This window comes from Planococcus citri, chromosome 2 (assembly GCF_950023065.1).
Source record: "Planococcus citri chromosome 2, ihPlaCitr1.1, whole genome shotgun sequence".
NCBI lineage: Eukaryota > Metazoa > Arthropoda > Insecta > Hemiptera > Pseudococcidae > Planococcus > Planococcus citri.
Genome location: NC_088678.1, coordinates 69,932,795 through 69,953,207, shown reverse-complemented (window position 1 = coordinate 69,953,207; position 20,413 = coordinate 69,932,795). Strand labels below are relative to the sequence as shown.

The 20,413-nt window shown below is 32.7% G+C and overlaps 1 protein-coding gene across 2 annotated transcripts in view; it reads right to left on the bottom strand.

Moving 5' to 3' along the window:
* Nos (Nitric oxide synthase) overlaps window positions 1–19,650 on the bottom strand; it is a 147,662-nt gene extending 128,012 nt beyond the window's left edge. Inside the window, exons 1-2 of one of the 2 annotated variants that reach the window (XM_065352720.1) lie at window positions 18,513–19,650; window positions 18,297–18,311 (exon numbers count right to left, since the gene is read on the bottom strand). In XM_065352720.1, coding sequence (XP_065208792.1) covers window positions 18,297–18,311; window positions 18,513–18,671 — 174 coding nt within the window. In that variant the 5' untranslated portion in view covers window positions 18,672–19,650. The remainder of the gene's footprint in view (window positions 1–18,296; window positions 18,312–18,512) is intronic. The other variant, XM_065352721.1, reaches the window with a different exon arrangement.
* Between the last annotated feature and the right edge of the window lie 763 nt (window positions 19,651–20,413).

Below are 20,413 nucleotides of genomic sequence, written 5' to 3'. Positions count from 1 at the left end.
TTCAATTGTTTAATTTCCAGCTAGGTAGATGATAAGATACCTACGTAAGTTTCGATAAAATAGTCGTCAAAGACCCAAAAAATAACACAAATTAACTAAAAAAGAATTTTAATTGCATTTTTAGGTGACGTGGGTGGACGAGACGTCCTTTGAAAAATTGATTGTATTTTTAAAAAGAAATAAGTAGGCTTGAGGAGCATCGTAATTTGCTTTATACTTGAATGTATTGTATCTCAAAACTAACTCAAAAAATTTAAATGTGAAGAAATAGAAAAAAATTTAGAGTTTGGTGGTATTACCAGCTGAATTTAGATTTTGTCGAACCAACCCAAAATACGAATAGAAACCCAACATAAAAACTTGAAAATTTTGTGCGGAGCACTACCTCCTGGCAATGAGTTTTAATAATCTGATGAACGAATTGTTGATTTTTTTTTCAGTATAGGTATTTATAGTTGTAGTTATGTAGTTGTGTAGTTATATCTAAATTTGTAGAAAATTATACCAATCAACGAGATAGAGAAAGAAAATTAACGCAATTTCGTGTATGACGAGAAATTAGTCGAAAACCTTCGATGAAAAATATCTGTGAATTATGAATTTTTATGACGAATAAGTGGTAAAAGTGATCAATTGCATCAATTTTCGTTCACTAATTATTGATGTTGCTGTACGAATTCATAATGGAATACTTACATTATAATCATTTGCTGAAAACGAAAAATAAACAGGTACTTGTAGGTAGGTACATAAATTTGAAAAAAACAGAATAATTGGTGGTATTAAATTACGTTTTTGGATATTCGGAGGGAAATTATTGAATCTGATCTTGTCTGCATTTTTAACTTTTCTGAAATGTCAAATTTTTATTTTCAAGAAATTGTCAAATTTCTTTTAAAAAAAAAAAAATTATTCTGAATTCATTTAAAAAATGATAGAATTTCTTTTCAATGCAAGTTTTTATCGTATTTTTTTCGAAAAAATTATCACATTTTTTGATGTTACTTTCAGATATTTTTGGTTATTTTTTTAGTTTTTGATTTCATTTTTAGAGCTCTCAATTGAAGACGTCATAGCAAAAAGGACATATGTGTGAAAGTTGTATTTTGAGAAAAAACTGTTTGAAAGTTTGAGTGCTTGTGAAGTTTAGAAATGTGCATATTTGAACATGGTGACGATTTTATCTTATTTTCCCACTATCTAACTATATGAAATGCTATGCATCATCAGTCTGGAGGAAACTGTGTGTTGATGGTAAGCGATCAAACATTTCGAATTATATGTCCTTTTTGAAGTGAAAAATTGGCCAATTTTTTTTTTATTTAAAAATGTTTTTGAGCAAATTTTTGGATTTAAACCAGGTAAATAATGGTTGATAACACAAAATCGACCATGAGTAACCCATTATCTCTGAAAAAATATCGCTATGTTGAGTAAAAAAAAACAACAAAAAAGACAAGTTTTTTGGCCAAATTTTTTTAAATTGATTTAAAAATGTTTTTGAGCAAATTTTTGGATTTAAACCAGGTAAATAATGGTTGACAACACAAAATCGACCATGAGTAACCCATTATCTCTGAAAAAGTAAATTTTTAATCGACTTCGCAGTTTTAAAATTGCGATATCACACTGGTTTTTCAACTTTGTGAAGTGGGGGTGGTCTCATATGATAGAGGAAGGTCTGAAGAATAACAATATGGATTCGTCTCAAAAAGGACATATGTGTCATATATACCCCTTTTTGTTATGACGTCTTCAATTTGGTGATCGATTCGATGTTCAGAATTTTCAACATCATTTCCAGTTTTCAAATTCATTTTTCAATTTTATTTTCAAAATTTTTCATTTCATTTTCAGAGTTTTCAATTTTTTTTTTGATTTTGCGTTCAAAATCTTCAATTTTATTTCAATTTTTTGGTTAAATTTTCGGTTTTTGATTACATTCTTGAAGTTTTCAATTTCTTTTTGATTTTGTGTTCAGCATTTTAAATTTAAGGTTTTCAAATTCATTACTACATAGTTTTAAATTTTACTATCGGTTTCATTTTCATTTTTCAATTTCTGTTTTTTTTACGTAATTTTCTATCAAGTTTTCAATTTTATGTTTAGAATTTTCAATTTCATTTTTATTTTTCGATGTTTGAGTTTCATTTTTGGGTTATTATTCGGTTTCAATTTCATTTTTCGATTTTCGATTTTCGATTTCATTTTTTGGAGTTTTCGACCATTTTTTCGATTTTGTGTGCAGAATTCTCAATTTCATTTACATTTTTCGGTTTTATTTTTGGTTTTTGATTTTTTCGTTTTTCGATTTCGTACGTTTTGGAGTTTTCGATCAATTTTTCGATTTCATGATCAGAATTTTCAATTTCATTTTCATTATCATTTTTCGGTTTCATTTTTGGTTTTTGATTTTGTTTTTGAAGTTTTCAATTATTTTTTCAATTTTTTGTTCAGAATTTTCGATTTGATTTGTTGCATTCAACTTCTTATTTTGAGTTTTTTCCCCTCAGTTTTTAGTTCTAATCGCAGGGTTTTCAATTTAATTTTCAGTTTTCAACTTCATTATCAATAATTTTTGATTTTATTTTCAGAATTATCAATTCAATTTTTATTTTTCGGTTTCATTTTTGGAGTTTTCGATTTTTTTTATGGTAGGCTCAGAATTTCCAATTTCATTTTCAAAATATCATTTTCGGTTTTCGATTTCATTTTTTGAATTTTCCATGAAATTCAAAAAAAGTAGAAAACTCTGAAAATGAAAATATCAAAAACTTCAATTCAATTCAAATTCAATTTGTTGTCTCAAAGCGAAACTGAAAAATTAAAATAAAATTGAAAATTCTGAACACAAAACTTTAAAAAATGAAAAATCCAAAACTGAAATCAAAAGTTTTGAAGTTTTCATTTTTTTTCGATTTGTGTTCAGATTTTTCAATTTCATTTTAATTTTTCGGTTTCATTTTTTGAGTTTTCAATTTTGTTTTTTGATTTTGTGTTCAAATAAACCTTCACACAACGACAGGTGTAATAACGAGAGTGATGATCATAATAATTACAAACACCCCCCCCCCCCATCAATTTCATTTTTGGTTTATAATATTTTATTATCAGTTTTCAATTTTGCATTTTGTTTCATTTTTAGAATTTCCAACCGATTTCATTTTTGGAGTTTTCAAATTTGTTTTACTAAAGTTATTTGAATGATAAATTGAAGTAAATATTTTGACTATGCCGGATCTGAAGACAAACTTGGTAAGGGGGTTAAACGCTCCCTAAATTTTTAAAATTAATGTTTCAGTCATCTTTGGACATTTTGATATCGCTTCAACCTTTTAAATTTAACCCCCCCCCCCCTTCCCACAATAAATGAGGTACCTTCAAACTCGATCGAACATTACGATGATTGTCGCTTTGATCTCAAATTTTTAGGTCTAAAAAAGTCTTGTTTTGGTGAATTTTCGCGAACTATTCAAATGGATTAAAATTCCACGCTGAATTTGAAAATCACAATAATCTTCACTTCGGCACCAAGCCTGAAATTTCTGAGCCATAAAATTAAACTTTCTTCTTCAAAATTGTAAATTTGTTGAATTTCTGCGATCTCGACAAAAATAATTCTCTTAACCTATCAAAATAAGCTATAATTTTACACAAAATTTATAGTATGTACATTACCCTCCCCCCCCCCCCATCCGAAGTCGAAGTTTTCAACACTAAAAATGATTCGTTTTTGAGAATTTGCCCAATCTCAATAAAACACAGCTTTCTACAACTTATCAAAATAGGTGATAACTTTATGCTGAATTTGAATGTTTCAATATAAAGAGTGAGAAAACGAGGTATGGTAACAAAAATTCACGTTTTTTTCTTCCATGTCCCCAATATTCAAACCTCAACTGCGCTCTTTTTTGCGTAAAGAACTCATCCAATTCCCCACATAGGACACTTTCAACTCGACGTAAACTTGCCGAACAAAATTCGATGAAAATCAGCTGATTTTTTCCCCCTACTTCTCTCTAGTCCACTCGGAAATAACCCTTCAATAATTGGCTGGCAAGAGTAGGCGGCTGCAATTCTCACTTGAACAAGGCAATTTTCTTATCATTACGATTGAATTTTACGTCAAAATAACCGTACGACGCGGCGTTTCCGCGAACGCAGAACGAACCCAGAACCATCGAAGAGAGAAAAGAAATCCCAATCGTAAAAACTCGAACATTACAGATGTAGAGAAGTGCCGAGTTACACGGAACAATACGTAGATACATCAAGGCCACGCATGACTTAGCAAAATGACCAATATAATAATTCGAGACCGACCAAAGCATACGTTATAGACGCGTTCGCGTACGTGAAGAAATACGTACTAAAAAATAATCTCAAAGTGTCAACTCAAACAAACGCTTCGAACATCGATTCTTCTGACTGCAAAGAGGCATTAGACAGGCACCTACCTAAACCTCTATGTATAGGGAGGCAATAGGTACCTATAGTACGTATATGTCGGTAAAAGAAAAATATTTTGTTTGTAGAAAAATGTAAATATTAAAGCTAAGATAAACAGGCTAGACAAGTTAACCTCTCATCATTGCCGCGCGCGTAAATAAATATTAACGTCGAATTTCTTATTGGTTGCGATATTTTTTTAGACAGTTGTAAGCCAGGTTAATTTTTTACCCAAAAAAATTCTAACCTAGATACACACACACAGCATCGCATGGAACGCGAAAAGGCCAAAAAAACATCATGTCAGCTACCTACACGTGATTCGTCGATAAAGCTTCCGAAGGTTTTGTACGTCTTCTAATTTCACATTTTTGTGCGATTTCCATCATCTTAATTCTAAACGCATGCTGGTCTGCTTTGGCTATACATAGGTATAAGTGTCTCATATAGACACACATAGGTGGCTAAGATAATAGATATAAAATTAAAAGGATCATAATAAAAAGATGATCGTATTCTTTGTGGCGGTGGCGGCCGTCATCGTACATATCAAAACCGCGTGAGACAGTGAGTAAAAATACATTAAAATTTTTTATTTTTCTCAAGAATTTAAGAACACTGGATGTAAGCTTTTTTTTTCTTACCTTGGATAATAATCCCTCGGGAAATGTAAAACGCAATATAGAGAAAAATCGTATAGGTAGAGGTACGAGTCGTTATTGAAGGAAAAAGTTATCAAAGGTAAGCTATAAAAAGTCATACCTCAGTACCCGATATATAAGCGGAAATATTTCACTAGCGTAAAATTGATAAAAAGCGAGAAAAAAAGTAGAAAAAGAATGGCAATGCAACCATTCTGCCATCTTCCACACCCCCCCTATTCCGCACCGCCGTAAATTTTCTCGATGTATTACACTATACATACGCAATGCTGGCGTCGCGTCTCGTTTCATAAACAATATCATATGATGACATGTCAAATTGTGACGAAAAATGTTCCATATACGTTACGAGATTTTCTAGTACGAGTATGTACGAGCAAAGATGGGAAAAAACACAACGAAAACAATTCGAATTGAAGAATTTTCCAAAACGAAGGTACCCATTTTAATTTGGAGATTTTTTCGCCCGAAATTCACGTAGGTATCGTAAGTACATATATTTTTTATGTACGGTACGACTGACGAGTTTTCTATTTTGAAGAATAAGTAGGTAAGGTACTCGTACCTATAGTCGTAGTACGATAGTATCAAAAAAGGGTCCATTTTTTATCTAGCGAGACCTGCTGTAATATTGATACGTGTGTGAATCCAACTATTTGAAGAAATTTTTATTGTTTTGTGAAGAGGACGTTGCAGAAGCATTATTCATAAATGGACTTTATTTGCAAATGGTTGAATTTTTCTGGAGGTAAATTGATGAATATGATTCTCATTTTTCAATCTTCAATCATCATAAACGACCCCCTCTTCTCTATATATTCTTCCTTTGTTTCTAGCCATGATTTGTGTCAAGAACACGATCTTACATAAAAAACCACGCATTGGGGTAACTTTTTTTGAAAATTTGATTTTTTTTCACGTTTTCTGAAATTTAAAAATCGATTGAAAATTTACATTTGAGCTGGCAAACATTTTTATAGGAATACCTCTTATACAGCTGTTTACTGTTACTAGAAAATTAGAAAAATCTGTGCTCATGGGGCTGATAGCATTTTTTAAATTGTAATTTCAGAAAAGGGGGTTTTGAAATAGGGGAGGGGCTGGGAGTCAGAAGCTTTCCACGTGAAAGTTTCTTGATGGTACCCACTACCCACCTTCCATTCAAATATCAAACCGAAAGCTCTCAGAGGCCATTTCGTTACCTTAATGCCAAATCCGTGTATGTCCATCAAAAAAAAAATCGTCTTTTTGAGTCACTGATAAGACTCTGGGATGCCCTGAATTGAAAAATTTGCATCTGAGTGCAGTAAAAGTGCACCATGGAAGATGCACGACGCTGACCGATGTTCAATCAGAACTCAACGAATCTTTCCGAGCATACCCGAACCTTATCAGTGATGCGTAAAATCCTACTTTTTTTGTATGGACAATTGGACATACACGGATTTGGCATTAAGGTAACGATTTCACCCCTCTTAAGTACCTACCTATGGCCATTGAAAAAACGCTGTTGCCATCAGAATGACCTAAAACTATTACCCAGTTGTTGATGTAGGAGTTTCAGTTAAATAAATAATTATTCGCATTGATTCAATTTACACAAATGAAATTATTATTTCGTAGAAAAATTTTTAAAAATCGGCCCTTAAAATAATTTTTTTGATTTTTTAATTTCAAAAAATTGGCCAAAAATCCCAAAATGAACATTGAGACTTGAAATTCTGGTTACAGGAGTTTTCTGACATGTTCTTTCGATCTTGCTTGATTTTGTTTAAATCGTTACATGGTAATTTGAAAGTTATTTCATTTCAGAGGGTCTCAAAAATAGTTTCTGTTGTGATGGCAGAAATTTGCGAAAAATCACTTTTTTGGAGCCTGAAAACCAAAGTAAAAATTATTGTTGATTTCAAATTTAGTGCAAAATTCTAAGTGGAGGTAAACAAAATTCTAAGCAGCAGAAATATAGACTTTGCCGTGATGTCTGAAACAAAGAAGAAAGGAAGTGGAACAATTGAATCTGGAAATTACATTGTTATCTACCTACAGGAGAGTCGACAAGAAACCCTGAGCTGCAGGCGGATGGCAGAGTGATGTTACACAACACATACAGTAAAAGCTCGTTATAACGCTCTTCAAGGGACCAAAAAAAAGAGCGTTATAAGCCGAAACGTGTTATAAGCAAAAGTCTCGTTTTAACGCTGACTGATGAGCATTATATCGCGAACTCTTGTTTTAAAACAAAAAAAGCTTGATAAAAGGAAGTTAAAACGTAAATTTTATTTTGGATTTTGAACAAGCAGCTGAATTATGTACTTATTACGAAGTAAAAAAATCTGAAAGGGAACTATTAAAGTTTGATGTCAGAAAATCTTACTTTTTCTGGCCAAAATCAAAAATAATTCCAACTGTTGAAAGTTTAAAAAAAGATTTTTTAGCAAAATTTTCAAAAAAAAGTTTTTAAAATTTTTTTTCTAAATCAAAACTGCAAAATTTAAAAAAAAAACTGTTGTTGCAGCCAAAATTTTCAAAAAATTTTGCTTTTTGTCGCAAAAAAGTGGTTTTTTGTTGTCAAAATTCTAAAAAAATGTGATTTTTCCTGAATTTTAGAGCGTTAAAACGTGATTTATAATTGCTCATGAGCGTTATATCGCGATTAATTTTACATTGGTTTAAATGGGGTTGTCTAGGTACCAGAGGAAATCCGCGTTATAACTGAAAGTGTTATAATGAGCTTTTACTTTAGGTACATAATAAACACAGCGAAAACATTGACTCATACAATATGTGACATGAAAGAATTTGTATGAGCAAGGATGAGATTGAAAAAAGACTTTCTTACAATAATTGGAATATATGCACCGGAAGAGGGAAAAGAGGAACAAATCGAAGGGTTTTTATGATCAACTACAGAGGACAGTACAAGCAGTAAAATACCTGGAAAACACGATATCATACTAGGGAGAAGTAAATGTCGGTGGAAAGATTGCAAAGTTCCTGCGAGTCAGTGGACTGATAAATAGGACCCTGAGAAGCAGTAAGGTGCAAAAAGAAACAAGATTGAAGGTGTACAATACCCTCACAATACTGATGATGACTTATGAAAGCGAGGTATGCGCACTAAAGAAATCTGATAAAAGAAGAATAACGGCAGCAGAGATGAAATTCATGACGAGAACGACAGGGATGACTCTCAGAGACAGAGTCCCATCCGAGAAAATAACAGCAGATCTCGGAGTGAAGCCAGTCATGGAGAAGATAAAAAAGTATAGGAAAGATTGGAGAAATCACGTCGAAAGGATGGAGGAAACAAGATCGCTGAAACAGGTCCTCTAATATACACCAACGGGGAGAAAAGATGCAGAGGGAGACCAAGGAGGAAACTAACTGATACCTCAGGCTCATCCTCAACAAGTTCCACACCATAGCAGACAGACCAACAGGCCTCTACCGCTTATAAGGAAACGACGACGATGAGTGCAAAATTTCAATTTATCTTGTTAGGTTGCAAAGATAGTTTTCGTCAAAATGCTTGCAGTAGAAAGATCTTGAAATGGACCGAGGAAAGGGAGAGCTTGAATGCCCCAAAATTTTCAAATTCGAGTTTTCTTTTATTTTTAAAAACTTTGTCTCACAGCGTTGACTTTTCAAGCTGTAAAACATGGTTTATTGATTCATGAATTAAATAGCGTAGCCAGGATTTCTTTAAGGAGGGGAGGGGGAGTTGGGCAAAATTGGATTTTTAGGCTGGAAAAATCAAAATGAGAGTTCTTCGACCAATTTTAGGGTATTTATAAGATTTTTCAGGACTTTTCCATGATTTATGTGAGACTTCTGATAAAAGTGTTTTTTTGGTAATTTTTTATGTTTTTTTTTTCACTTTAACATAGGTATCCATTTTTTAGTAATTTCACGAGTACCTATTTAACTTCTTTCTAACATTTTTTGTAATATTGGAACGTTCAAGGTATTTCAAGTAATTTTTTGGAATTTTTTCGCCATTCCAATGATAATTTAATTTTAAAAATTATATCAATTCCTCGAATAAAAACGAATGAATAAATATTGATTAATTTTTATTTCTAATATTCGATCAAATGTGTGATACAAAACTTCCTGTCATCAATTTTCCCAATTCCTATAGAAATGACCCGAATTGATTAAAAAGTTTTCTTGAATATCACAAGTGGCCTTTTTGGCAATAAAATACAGACGTGCATGAGGGACATAATCGTATGAATCGTATTTGAAATGAAGGGATCCCTCCCCCTCTATCCTAAACCTTGTTTTGTGTTTTCTGATATACCATCGAGTTTAGAAAATAGGATGTTTTCAGGCCTCCGTTATGCAAACAAGCATCGAAGAAATAATAATTTTTCCTCTTTCACAAAAATCCAACAAATAGGTATGTTATTTTCTCGAAAAAATTTATAACATCCATTTTTTTGAAGCATTTTTCTTTGTTTTGGTAATAAGGGGGGGGGATATGATGTGAAAAAAACTTTTGATTTTAATTCACAATCTCTTTCCATTTGAATTTTGAAATGAAATATAGAATAAATCTGTTCCGAGAAAAATTCATTCTAAGGACGTGTTGGTGTTTTTTTTTGCTTCTTTCAACAATGACAAAAATTTCAATTTTTTTCATTTTTTTCAATTTTTTAAAGTTGTTGAAAATTTTTACTCGCTATCCCGAGATGCCTCCTTTCTATTTTATGTTCGCAGTTGAAAATTATCAAAATAAAAAAAAGAAAGTTGGGTCTCGAGGGAATTATAACCAAAAAGGACGTAATGTGGACTGGATAATTGCATCTAACCCGACCTATGTACGTACTAAACCCATCGTAGACAGTTTTCAGTCTTTTTACTTCCGTTTTAAAGGGATACAAAATCGTGGAAAAATGATACGAGAGTGAATTAGAAATGATGCCTATACGCATGTTGCTCATAACTTGGGAACCCCTAATGCTTCGAAGTTGATTAGCCACTTAAAAGAGGCAGAAATTAGTTTCCAAAAGAAATTGAATTATTAAGTGAAATGTGAAGAAGCGTGCTTATTATAGGCATCGAATTCACAAATTTTTCTAACTTTTTAAAACTCTTCGATGGAGTGCGAAAATACTACGTCTTGACGGTTTGTTCGTTGAATTTTGGGATTAGAAATCGTACCTACTATAATATTGTGAAGTCAGACATATTATTTTTTGTGAAAAGTGTTTGAAGGTGAATTTTCCCATCTTTGAAATTATCAGGTATTTTTTACGAATTGAAGGATTTCTAAACAGTCGAGATTTTCACAACACTTCCCCTGCCCCTCTTAAGAACAAAAAAAAACACATTTTAAAAAAATATAACCGAAGAAAAAAATAACAAAAATTTGTCTCCTCATGAAATTTCCAATGACAATAAATTGTCCTTCTCTGTATAGCACTCGATTTACGAGCGAATGCGAAAGTTTTCGTCCGACATTGAATAATTGAAAAGTCTATATTGGCCAAAAATCGCCGAGCTTTTAGGTACCTAGACCTATCTATTGTTATGACAAGACAGAAAAAAAGAAGTATCGTATAGCTCGTACCTATATAATACAAGTTATCTCATCGGAATACACGAAATGTGAATTTTCTACAAATGATTCGGTATTAAATTTTCATAAAAATTGCTGAATTGTCTCGATGCCGTGTCACCTACCTACCTAAAAAAAAAATATATATTTTTCGTCGAAAAATAATCTGTATTTTACGACTTTGTACGCGCGTAGGTACATCCTATAAGTACCTTGTGATTGAGCACAGATATATTCAAATAATTACTGTGTGAAGTTACGACGATGTGACGATGTTATCAATGAAATTTGAAACAACACGAAATCACGTCGGGTCGAATGAATTATCACACCAAGATATAAGTAACTTACGTTTACCTTTATGTAGAAGTACCTACATTTACAATTTACATACATACGACTACGAGTGTATATAATAAGCACGCATAATAAGGAATTGCGAATGCGATTAACTGTGCGTTTTATTTCGTTAAATACCGCAAATTACGTTATTGTGGTAGATTTACAATTTACATACAAAATTATTGTTGTATCCTGTAACAGGTTGTTTTTGATATTATACATTGAAGTAATGTTTTTTTTTTGACTGGTCTTAATTGCTTCGGCGAGGATCAAATGTTCTTGAGAGAAGTGTGCAACAAAAAAGAGGATTTTCTGATAAGTGAAGTGTGTGAGGCTTATAATGAGACATGTTTTGTTTTTTTTTTGTGTAAATTGATACGAATTATTGGTATTGCGATTTCGTGTATGATTTTAATTGATTACGATGATTGAAATCGCGTTACACGATTTTTAAATTCAGAATCATTTTTAAAAATTTTCGAGGTCGGAAATGTTCCAAATTTTTAAAAATTAGGTAACTTGATTATTTAATTCTGTCATTGAAATGTTGGAGACATTTTTTTCTGAAATTAATTCGATCCATTTGTGATTTAGGTACGTAGAAGCGTGCCGAACGAAAGGGGTGGTCTCATCCCCCTCCCCAAATTGAAAAATATTTCTTGAATGATTATAAATTTTCGCTCTCGTTTCGTTCGAGCCAGATCATTTTCCTTTTCCTTTCTCCAACTGAAGTTATTCAAAAATACTGCAAAACACAAAATTTTGGCTTTGAAAACTTCTCTCACATTGAAAACGGTTTTTTTGTACCTCACAAATTGTAAATTTTTTGAAGCTTTCGTCCTCGCGTTTTCTTTTCGAATTTGATTTTCAAAGGCCAAAAAAACTAAAAAAGAAACACCAAAAAATTGCGAATTTTCGATTTTTAATTTCATTACCAAACTTGCAATAGAACAATTGAATTTTTTTCAAGTATAAAAGCGTAGTTTTTGAACATTTTATTCAACATTTTTGTTTCCAACTCTCCCACTTCTAAAATTTGTTCGACTCATCGTCTGGCTAATTGACGTGAAAAATACTGAGGGAGGAGAGGGTGTTGGTCTACGCCTTAAATTTTTCCAAATTCTATTACTTTTTCGTTGAAATCAAACGTATTATGATGGAATGAAGTTGGTGTTTCCTTTTTGATTTTTCTCGAATGATTTCTGAATAATTTTTTTACTCGTAAGAGGGTTCTAATGGGCGAAAACCGACAATTCCTCGCCCATAAACTATTTATGCTCGTATTACATCATTTCGATTAAAATAAGTAGGTACGTACTACGTACCCAAAAATCAGTCATCTGATTATGTCATCAATACACTTTCATAGAGTGTTGAAATAGATATGTAGCTACTTGAGTACTCGAAATTTCAATTAAATAATTTGACGCCAATAAAGCGAACAAATGATGCAATAACCAAATTTTTTGGGTGTGTAATTTTTTCAAGTGTCTACGTATAGTAGTTGCAAGTTTGAGAATGTTTTTGTTACTCGCGATCGTATTCAAAAATAGGTATGAAAAAAATTCCAAGAATTGTATATTTGGGTATTACTCTACCATGCACCATTGCACCTATATTCGTACGTTGCATGTATGATTTTTGTCGAAATTCTGCTCCAATTCTTCTTTGTGATGCGATTCTTGCCGAATTTTAGAGGTTTGCACAATTGAGAATGAGACGCTGCTCACTCAAATCTTTAACTAAGTCCTAAGAAGTAATTTTGTTTAAGAATATGTATATAGGTCTAGGACTCTAGGTAGGTATCTAATTATTCATACATATTAACAACATTGAACATTGAACACGAGTATTCCAGGTTTTGGAGGATACAATAGTTGAAAAAGTTTCCATCTTTTTGCACTAGCGTATCAAATTAATGGAAAATACCCAAATCTACCATTTGCACATAAATTCTAATACCTAATAAATAAAGTAATTATTTTCAACAATTCACTCTACATCGAAGTCGTCGACTCGACGTAGATTATTTCATCGAAAACATTTTTCACGAGGGAGAATCGAAATCGGTTGGAAAATTCTCATACCTTGGGGCGTATCGACGAAACCCATTTTAAGAATCCTTATAAAATTATAGATAGATAGATTTACAATCAAAATAAACAAACTTCAATTTATTTTACTTTTACAGGACTTGGATGAGAAATACGAGACCATATAATAGGATAATCAAAACGATACGTTGTTGTACGTTGTGAAGAGCTAATTCTATCAAAATTCATCGAACCAACGAAACGTCTCCATCGACTCATCGCCAAACAACCATACAGCCATAAAGCCAGGTAAATTTTTCCACTTCCCTGTATCAATTAGCGTCTATCATCGATATCTTCGTATATGCTGAATTTTATTCGCGTCAAAGTTTACTACCAACTTACGTTAGGTACATCGTGGATTTAGTGGGCGAGAGAATGTTGGTGCTCGTCGAAACACGAGTACGAGAAGAAAAAAAAAATCAAAGAAAGTTTTTTTTCCTTCGGATGGATAATTTTTTCAAACGAATTCGATGCGACGTTATTTATGATAAAAGTTTACTACAGGTACTTTGGTTGTGTTGAAAGATTAATTTCATCTCCTATCGTCTTCTTAATAATTCATAACTATACCCAAAGTTGGAGTAAAATGCGAAGAATGAAGGGGATTTTTTTCCCTTGTATGTTGAGAGAGTGTGTAGGTTGTACTTATAGGTATAAGAGGACAGACAGAGATATACGTATTTGTGTAGTAAAGCTAAAGCTATCCAGTATCCGCACGATTAGGTATCTGTGTAGATGTGGGATGTTGTAGACGATTTAGGGTGATAATTTGATTAGATGAGGTGGATTTTTTTTGTTGGTGTTTATCGACATCGATTGTGTGGCCAAGGTTGTGGGATGGGATGAGCGATTTTTTCGAAGTGAGAAAATCAAGATGAAAGTAATTTGGAAGTGTTTTGCAAATCCAAGACGATAAAAAAAGTACCTAGGTACCTACATAATTTAATAAAACGTAAGAGATTATTGAAGGAATAATTAGGGGTTTGGCAGAATATGGGTCTTATTGAATGAAATAAATTGCGAGTGTTGAATTTTGGGTTTTAATTTGAATTTAATGGATCTCAAAATTTTAAAAATTAATTTTAATTTGCCTTTGAATGTTGGAAATGACGTTGATTTTGATTTGTCTTAAACGAATGTAGATTTCTTTCATGACATTATATATTCAAACTCGTACTTTAGCCGTGGAAATTTGAACGTTTTCTCAGTTCCATAAAATTTATCATCAGTGACTTAAAAATTATGGAAGATGAAAATTTTGAATATTTTTTTCATTTTTGATACGTTTTTTTTTTTTTGACATGCAGAGAAGATAATAAATTTTTTTATTTTGATTTTCACCATTAATTCAAGCGAAACGAAAAGGCTGGAGTAACTTTTCAGTGGGGCTAAATTCTGGAGAAAAAATACGGCTGGCTGGGGTATCACTTGAAATAAATGAAAAAATATACAAAATTATTTTTTTTGTAATTTAAAATTCTTCGAATACTTAAGATAGGAAACTGTTTTGTTTTTTTTTAATTTTTTTTCTGATCATGTTTGAAATGGACGATTTTTGGAAAAATTCCAAGGTATAATTTGGTATTCATGAGTGTTTTTTTTTTCTAATAAAAATATTTGTTGATTTTGAGTATTTTTTTGGCAATTTGGAATTTTAATTTAAAATTAACATTTTTCTTTTAGTTTTTTAAGGAATTCGAAGTAACGAATGTTGAGATTTTGTACATTTTTGTTATGCTAACGAGTTGCTTGCTGGAGGAGGGGGAATTTGAAAATTAGAATAGTGTGTACTGAATTTTGGACTGGGAAGCACTTATATCAAATTTCATCGTGCTTAGGTATTTAAATTGATTCAGAAGGTTTGTTTTCGATCATTAAGAAAACGTTGGTGTTTTTTCGATGGAGCATTCGTTACGATAGCTGTGAATTTATGGAAGATTTTGCTCCAATTGTACGTGAATAAATAATTTGAGATGAGATATTTTGTATTCCTCCTTTCTCCTTTTATTTTTTCATTTCGTGCCCTGGGCTTGAAAATTTTATCAAACTTGAAATCGTGTAGGTGTCTTTTGAATTAGTGTTTCTCAACCGAGATGAATTTCAGACCTCCTTTTTTCACTTTTTCATTTTGAGCACGAAATTTGAAAATTTTTCTAATTTCTCAACGAACAAGGGAAATTTTTAAACTGGCATTTTTCGATTTTGATTGAACCAAGCTAGATATAAAGACCATTTCCCAAAACCTACGTAATCAGAATTTCAAGGATTCGAGTTCATTTTTGGATTTTTGGTGAATAATTTTAGAAAATTACAATTTTTTAAGATATTTTTTAAATTTGTTTTTTAAACTGAACAAACTCGCCTTATTTGACTAATTAGGTACGTAAATCATTTTCAACTCTTCAGTTCGAAAGCCCTTCAGTTTTGAGGTATTCTGGAGCCTTCAACGAGTTTTCAATTTTCTCCAGAAATGCCATATTGAGCTGGAAATGCCAAAAGTGGACTTTTAGCAGCTATGTAGTTTGGTTGGTGTTTATTGGAGCACTCTTTCGACTGTTTTAGGAAGCTATTATGAAATTCCAGGAACGTGAGTTTAAAAATAAATTTTTAATCGTCCTATAAATTTTGAAAAAATTAAAAAAAAATGTTCAAATTCGGTGAGGGAGTTTTCAATTTTCCCCAGTAGATAATTTACTCAAATTGTCTTGGAATGGCCAAAAATTAACTTTAGTTCTTATAACGTTGGTTGGTGTTTATTGAGACCCCTTTTCTTAGTCGTTTTCGTGGTGGTTACCGCGAAATTCCAGCGAGAATAGGCAATTCAAAATTGAATTTCTGACTAAATAGGCAGGTATGCGAATTATAGAAAAATTGAAAAAAAAAATCAAATCAAAAAATCATAGCTTTTTGGCCATCTTCGAGGCTCCCTGGAAATTTGAAATTTTGCTAAAGATATCATGGAATGGTTTCAAGCTCAAAGTTTTTGAACAAAAGGGTTGAAATGAAGTGATTATTTTCAGTAATTTTTATTTCAGCTGGACAAAAAATTAATGAAAAAATTTAAAAATTGTCAAAAAAACATTAAATAATTTTTAAATTATTAAAATATTAATTTTAGCTACTGAAATTCTAATTATGCACGTTTTAGAAAATGCTCTTTCGATTTATTTTGGTTAATTCAATAAGTTTCCTTGTAAGATGATTTTTAGCTCCATCTTTTTGGGGTTCGAAAGTGAAACTTGCACGTTTAAAAATCCAAAATTACACTTTCACGTTGAATCACTTCTCAGTTGATTTAAATCTTAAGATCTTTTTATTTACCTATTTTTCAGTTTCGAGTGTGAAACTTTGAAACTCACTACACGAAAATTGATTGCGTTCAACCCCTTTTTTTTGGGATCCAGTTGTGTATTTTTTCGATTAAGCTCAATTTTGGCTCCCTCCTTTTCGGATTTAAAATAAAAATTTAACATTTAAAAAATCCATTTCGTCTTTATTATTTTTCAAACGTTAAAATTCACAAAACTAAAATTTATAATCTCTTCTTCCCCTACGAGATTCAATTCAAAATTTCTTTTTTCTCAGGGTTTGGGGGGGGGAGGACTCTATAAACGATCTTTACTTGAGCAGAGAAAATATTTAGGTGTAAATTTTTCACTATTGCGAGGCTAAATTCAGAATGGGAATGAGGGTAATTTTCTTATTGAGAAATTGAGAAAAACGTAAAAATTGACAAAAATAAGGTATTTGATATTTTTCTACCATTCTTTGATTAAAAAATTAATGCGTGTTGTTGTTGTTGTTTTTTTTGAAAAAAATTATTATTTTCGCACACAATAAACCGAACGTAGAAAATACGTGTTTTATATCGTACGAGTATGTTTATTTTCTCGATAAAATCAGCGACTCCTTCCTAATTAAGAAATTAAGCGTGAAAAACATGAATGTTATTTCATGCAGTTTTCCGTTCAACGTCTTATATTGAAACAATATTCGTCAAAAACCAATTTCCCTATAAAGATACGTACACGACTTTATGCTGCACAAGCACATTACTTGAATTTTTCCAACCAAAATTACATCATGTTGGGATTGTTGGATTGAGTAGGAGTCATATGGTTTGGATCGCTCAATCCCCCCCCACCCCTTCTAATAATATCCCCTCTGCAAGCGTCTCTATTTCTGTTTTCGAAAAAAAAAAATTGTAAACTGAAAAATATGAACAATTTCAATACATTGAGATTAATTTTAGACCGAAATGAATCAGTACCTGGGGAACGGTGATTCATGGTATAAATTCCAAAATGGATTTAAAAATCTAGGAAACTGATCAATAAAATTCGCAAATTTTTTTTTAACTGACTCCTCTAAACTTGAAATTGATCGAAATGACTCGAAAAACTGATCATTTATTCAGATTTCACGGAAGAAACTACAATAAAACAATCATAAGTAGCATTTTGTTCGAAATTTATCATTTTTTAAATATTTTTGATGATTTCAAACGAGTTGAACTCTTGAAAAATGTAAAGCTTTTTTTAGAAAAATTCAAAGTCTATTTCTTTTCGATACAATTTATCTAAGTATTTTATTTTTTCGTCAGATACAGAGTGAAGGGTGGGGGATCAAATCGAAAACAATTTCGTTCGAGTGGAAATAAGACCCATCTTGTATCATAAGTAGTATTAATTTGAATAATAATTGTGGAATTTTTCGATCCACGATCTACTTATAAGATGATTTCGTGGTCGAATATTGCTCAACAATACGAATAATATACCGAAAAACTGGATCGAAGATACGATTTGGAAACTGATTCTATTCCTAGCGACCTGTTATTATGAGAATATTGAACTATATTTTTGTCGATTCTACGTATAGAGTTGTTTGGTATTTCCCTCCAAATTTCTAGCTGTGCATTTGTTGCCAAGCTACGATCTCTTATAATTGCCACATCTAGATAGGTAGTGATGAATTCGATCATCTAGTGGTCAATAATTGTTATTATTCGGATCGAGCTACATTTAATATTTTTTTCACCTCATCACGTTCACCGGAACAAGACGTGAGAGGTACGAATTAAACTCAAATTACGTACCTACTATTCTATATAGGTAGGTAATAACGATGCAAAAAATAAACCAAAAAAACGAATAGGTATAGTGAAAAAAATAGAAATATTACCTGAGTCGCTGCGGACTAGCGTATAAAAGAAAAACACTTAAATTAGAATCGAATAAATGAGTACACATAGATGAGTAGTAATTCTAAATAGGGGTCTATAAAGGTACAGGTACGAAAAGAAAAATACTTCTTTACGTAAAATTACGATGAGTATAGGAAAAGAAAAACGTATGAAAATAAATTACGTAAAAATGTTGAACCAAATTGAAAATTTACCTGTTTTGCATTCAAGTACAGACTATCAAAATACTCTTGGTTACTTGAATAATTTTTAAGACGTATTGGTAGCTTTTTAGTAACCGGCCCATTGAGGGTAGCCGACGACGACGAAGACGACGACGAGGTTGATATAGAATCGGATGTTGTAAGCGCCATATCACTACTGAAAACTGAATGCGTTCAACAGAGCCGCCGATTGAATCTTCTTCAACATTTTGAAATGTTGTAGGAAACCCCCTTCCGCTAACCGCGTCCTCGATTCATCTGCGGCGCGGCGACGGCCAAAGCACGCGCCAAAATAACACAGGGGGGCACTCGGCACTGCTGATAACACGCGAATCCCGAATCCCGAATCGCGAATCGCGAGGACAGCTGTTGGTACGACAGAGAGAGTGAGAGAGAGAGACGCGGAGTGAAAAAACCACGCGCGTTAATTTTATGTAAATATTAATCGGATTTTATACGTAGGTATTTTTTTTTTTTCGATAAACGACGATCGTATATTGCAGTACAGCTTTGTGTATAGGTAGATATGCTCGCGATTAGGGCCTCTCTCTGTATACGTACGTGTACGATGTACTGTGTACTTACGATGAAAACACCACTATGTACAATCACAGTGTACAGATATTGTACATCGAAACCCGACAAAAATAACGAACGTTCGTAGCGATAAATTAACCAAGCTGGTATCGAGAGTAAAAAAAATACCCGAAATTTTCACGCAGCATACGTACCACGTACCTACGTAGGTTTTATGACGTACTTAGGGTAACAAAAATTGACACAGAACTAAACAAGAGGATGATTTTTTTCACCTATGAGCATCCCAGAGATACCGCACTTGTTGCTCTGGCGCAGATTCGCGAATCGCAAATTCCTAGATGATCACGACGACGACGACGACGAAGGCTACGACGAAACTGATGGTTTGCTAGATTGTTGTAATACACAACAGCACCCGAAGTACTCGAAAGTATCTACTCGTATCTGGCGAGAAAACGCGACCAACTGGTTACCTCGTGTGCAAACGTGTTGGACACAGAGGTGAAAAAAAAAACCACCGAGTCGAAGAAATATGTACCTTCCTAGGTATCGGCGAAGACGATCACGACGACGTGTATATGCGAAGACCAACGATACTTATCTAATGTATACATTTTTAGTCAAGTTTACCTATACTCTGCGAATATGCTGATAACGACGATGACGAGGGGAAAGAGAAGCCTGTCTTCATTCACTTGTACACATACTTAGAGGTATAGGTATACTTAGTGAGACCTACCTACTCGTATATGTACGAGTCGATTACCAATACCTCTTCGCACTCTCGAACTTCTCGTAGCCTTGAAAATTTAACAGGAAATCTCTTTGAAGAGTCGCGAACTTACATAAATTGGTGATATTTAGGTATATAGGTAGCGATATCGCCAGCCAAGAAACAGGGACAGAAAAAGACAAGAGAGATGGAGAGCGAAACGTAAAAAAAAAAAATGATAATTTATTCGGCGTGCTATGCCACTACTTACTGCTGGCACATGAGTGGATGAAACCTGAGAGCTGTACGTAATACACTTACCACGAGTATATAAGTGGCCACGTTGTTATGTGTGTCCATGGGCTACCAAAAGGTTAGTTCTTGGAAAAAAATTTACTCATTTTTGTACTACGTGACATTGACATTGTAGGTTCCCTGGATCTCCTCCCTCCGGTCCACGTATCGTAGTTTACTATGTCGTGTTCTGGAGATAATGATCCGTTGAGCCGGATTTCGTGGTGTAGGATGCTGCGAGATGTGTGATCTCTGAGTAAATGTGAAAATATTTAATGTACTCGTATACAAAATGTCCGAGTATACGAGCTAATCAATTATTATACCTTCAAGTGCTGAGATCATA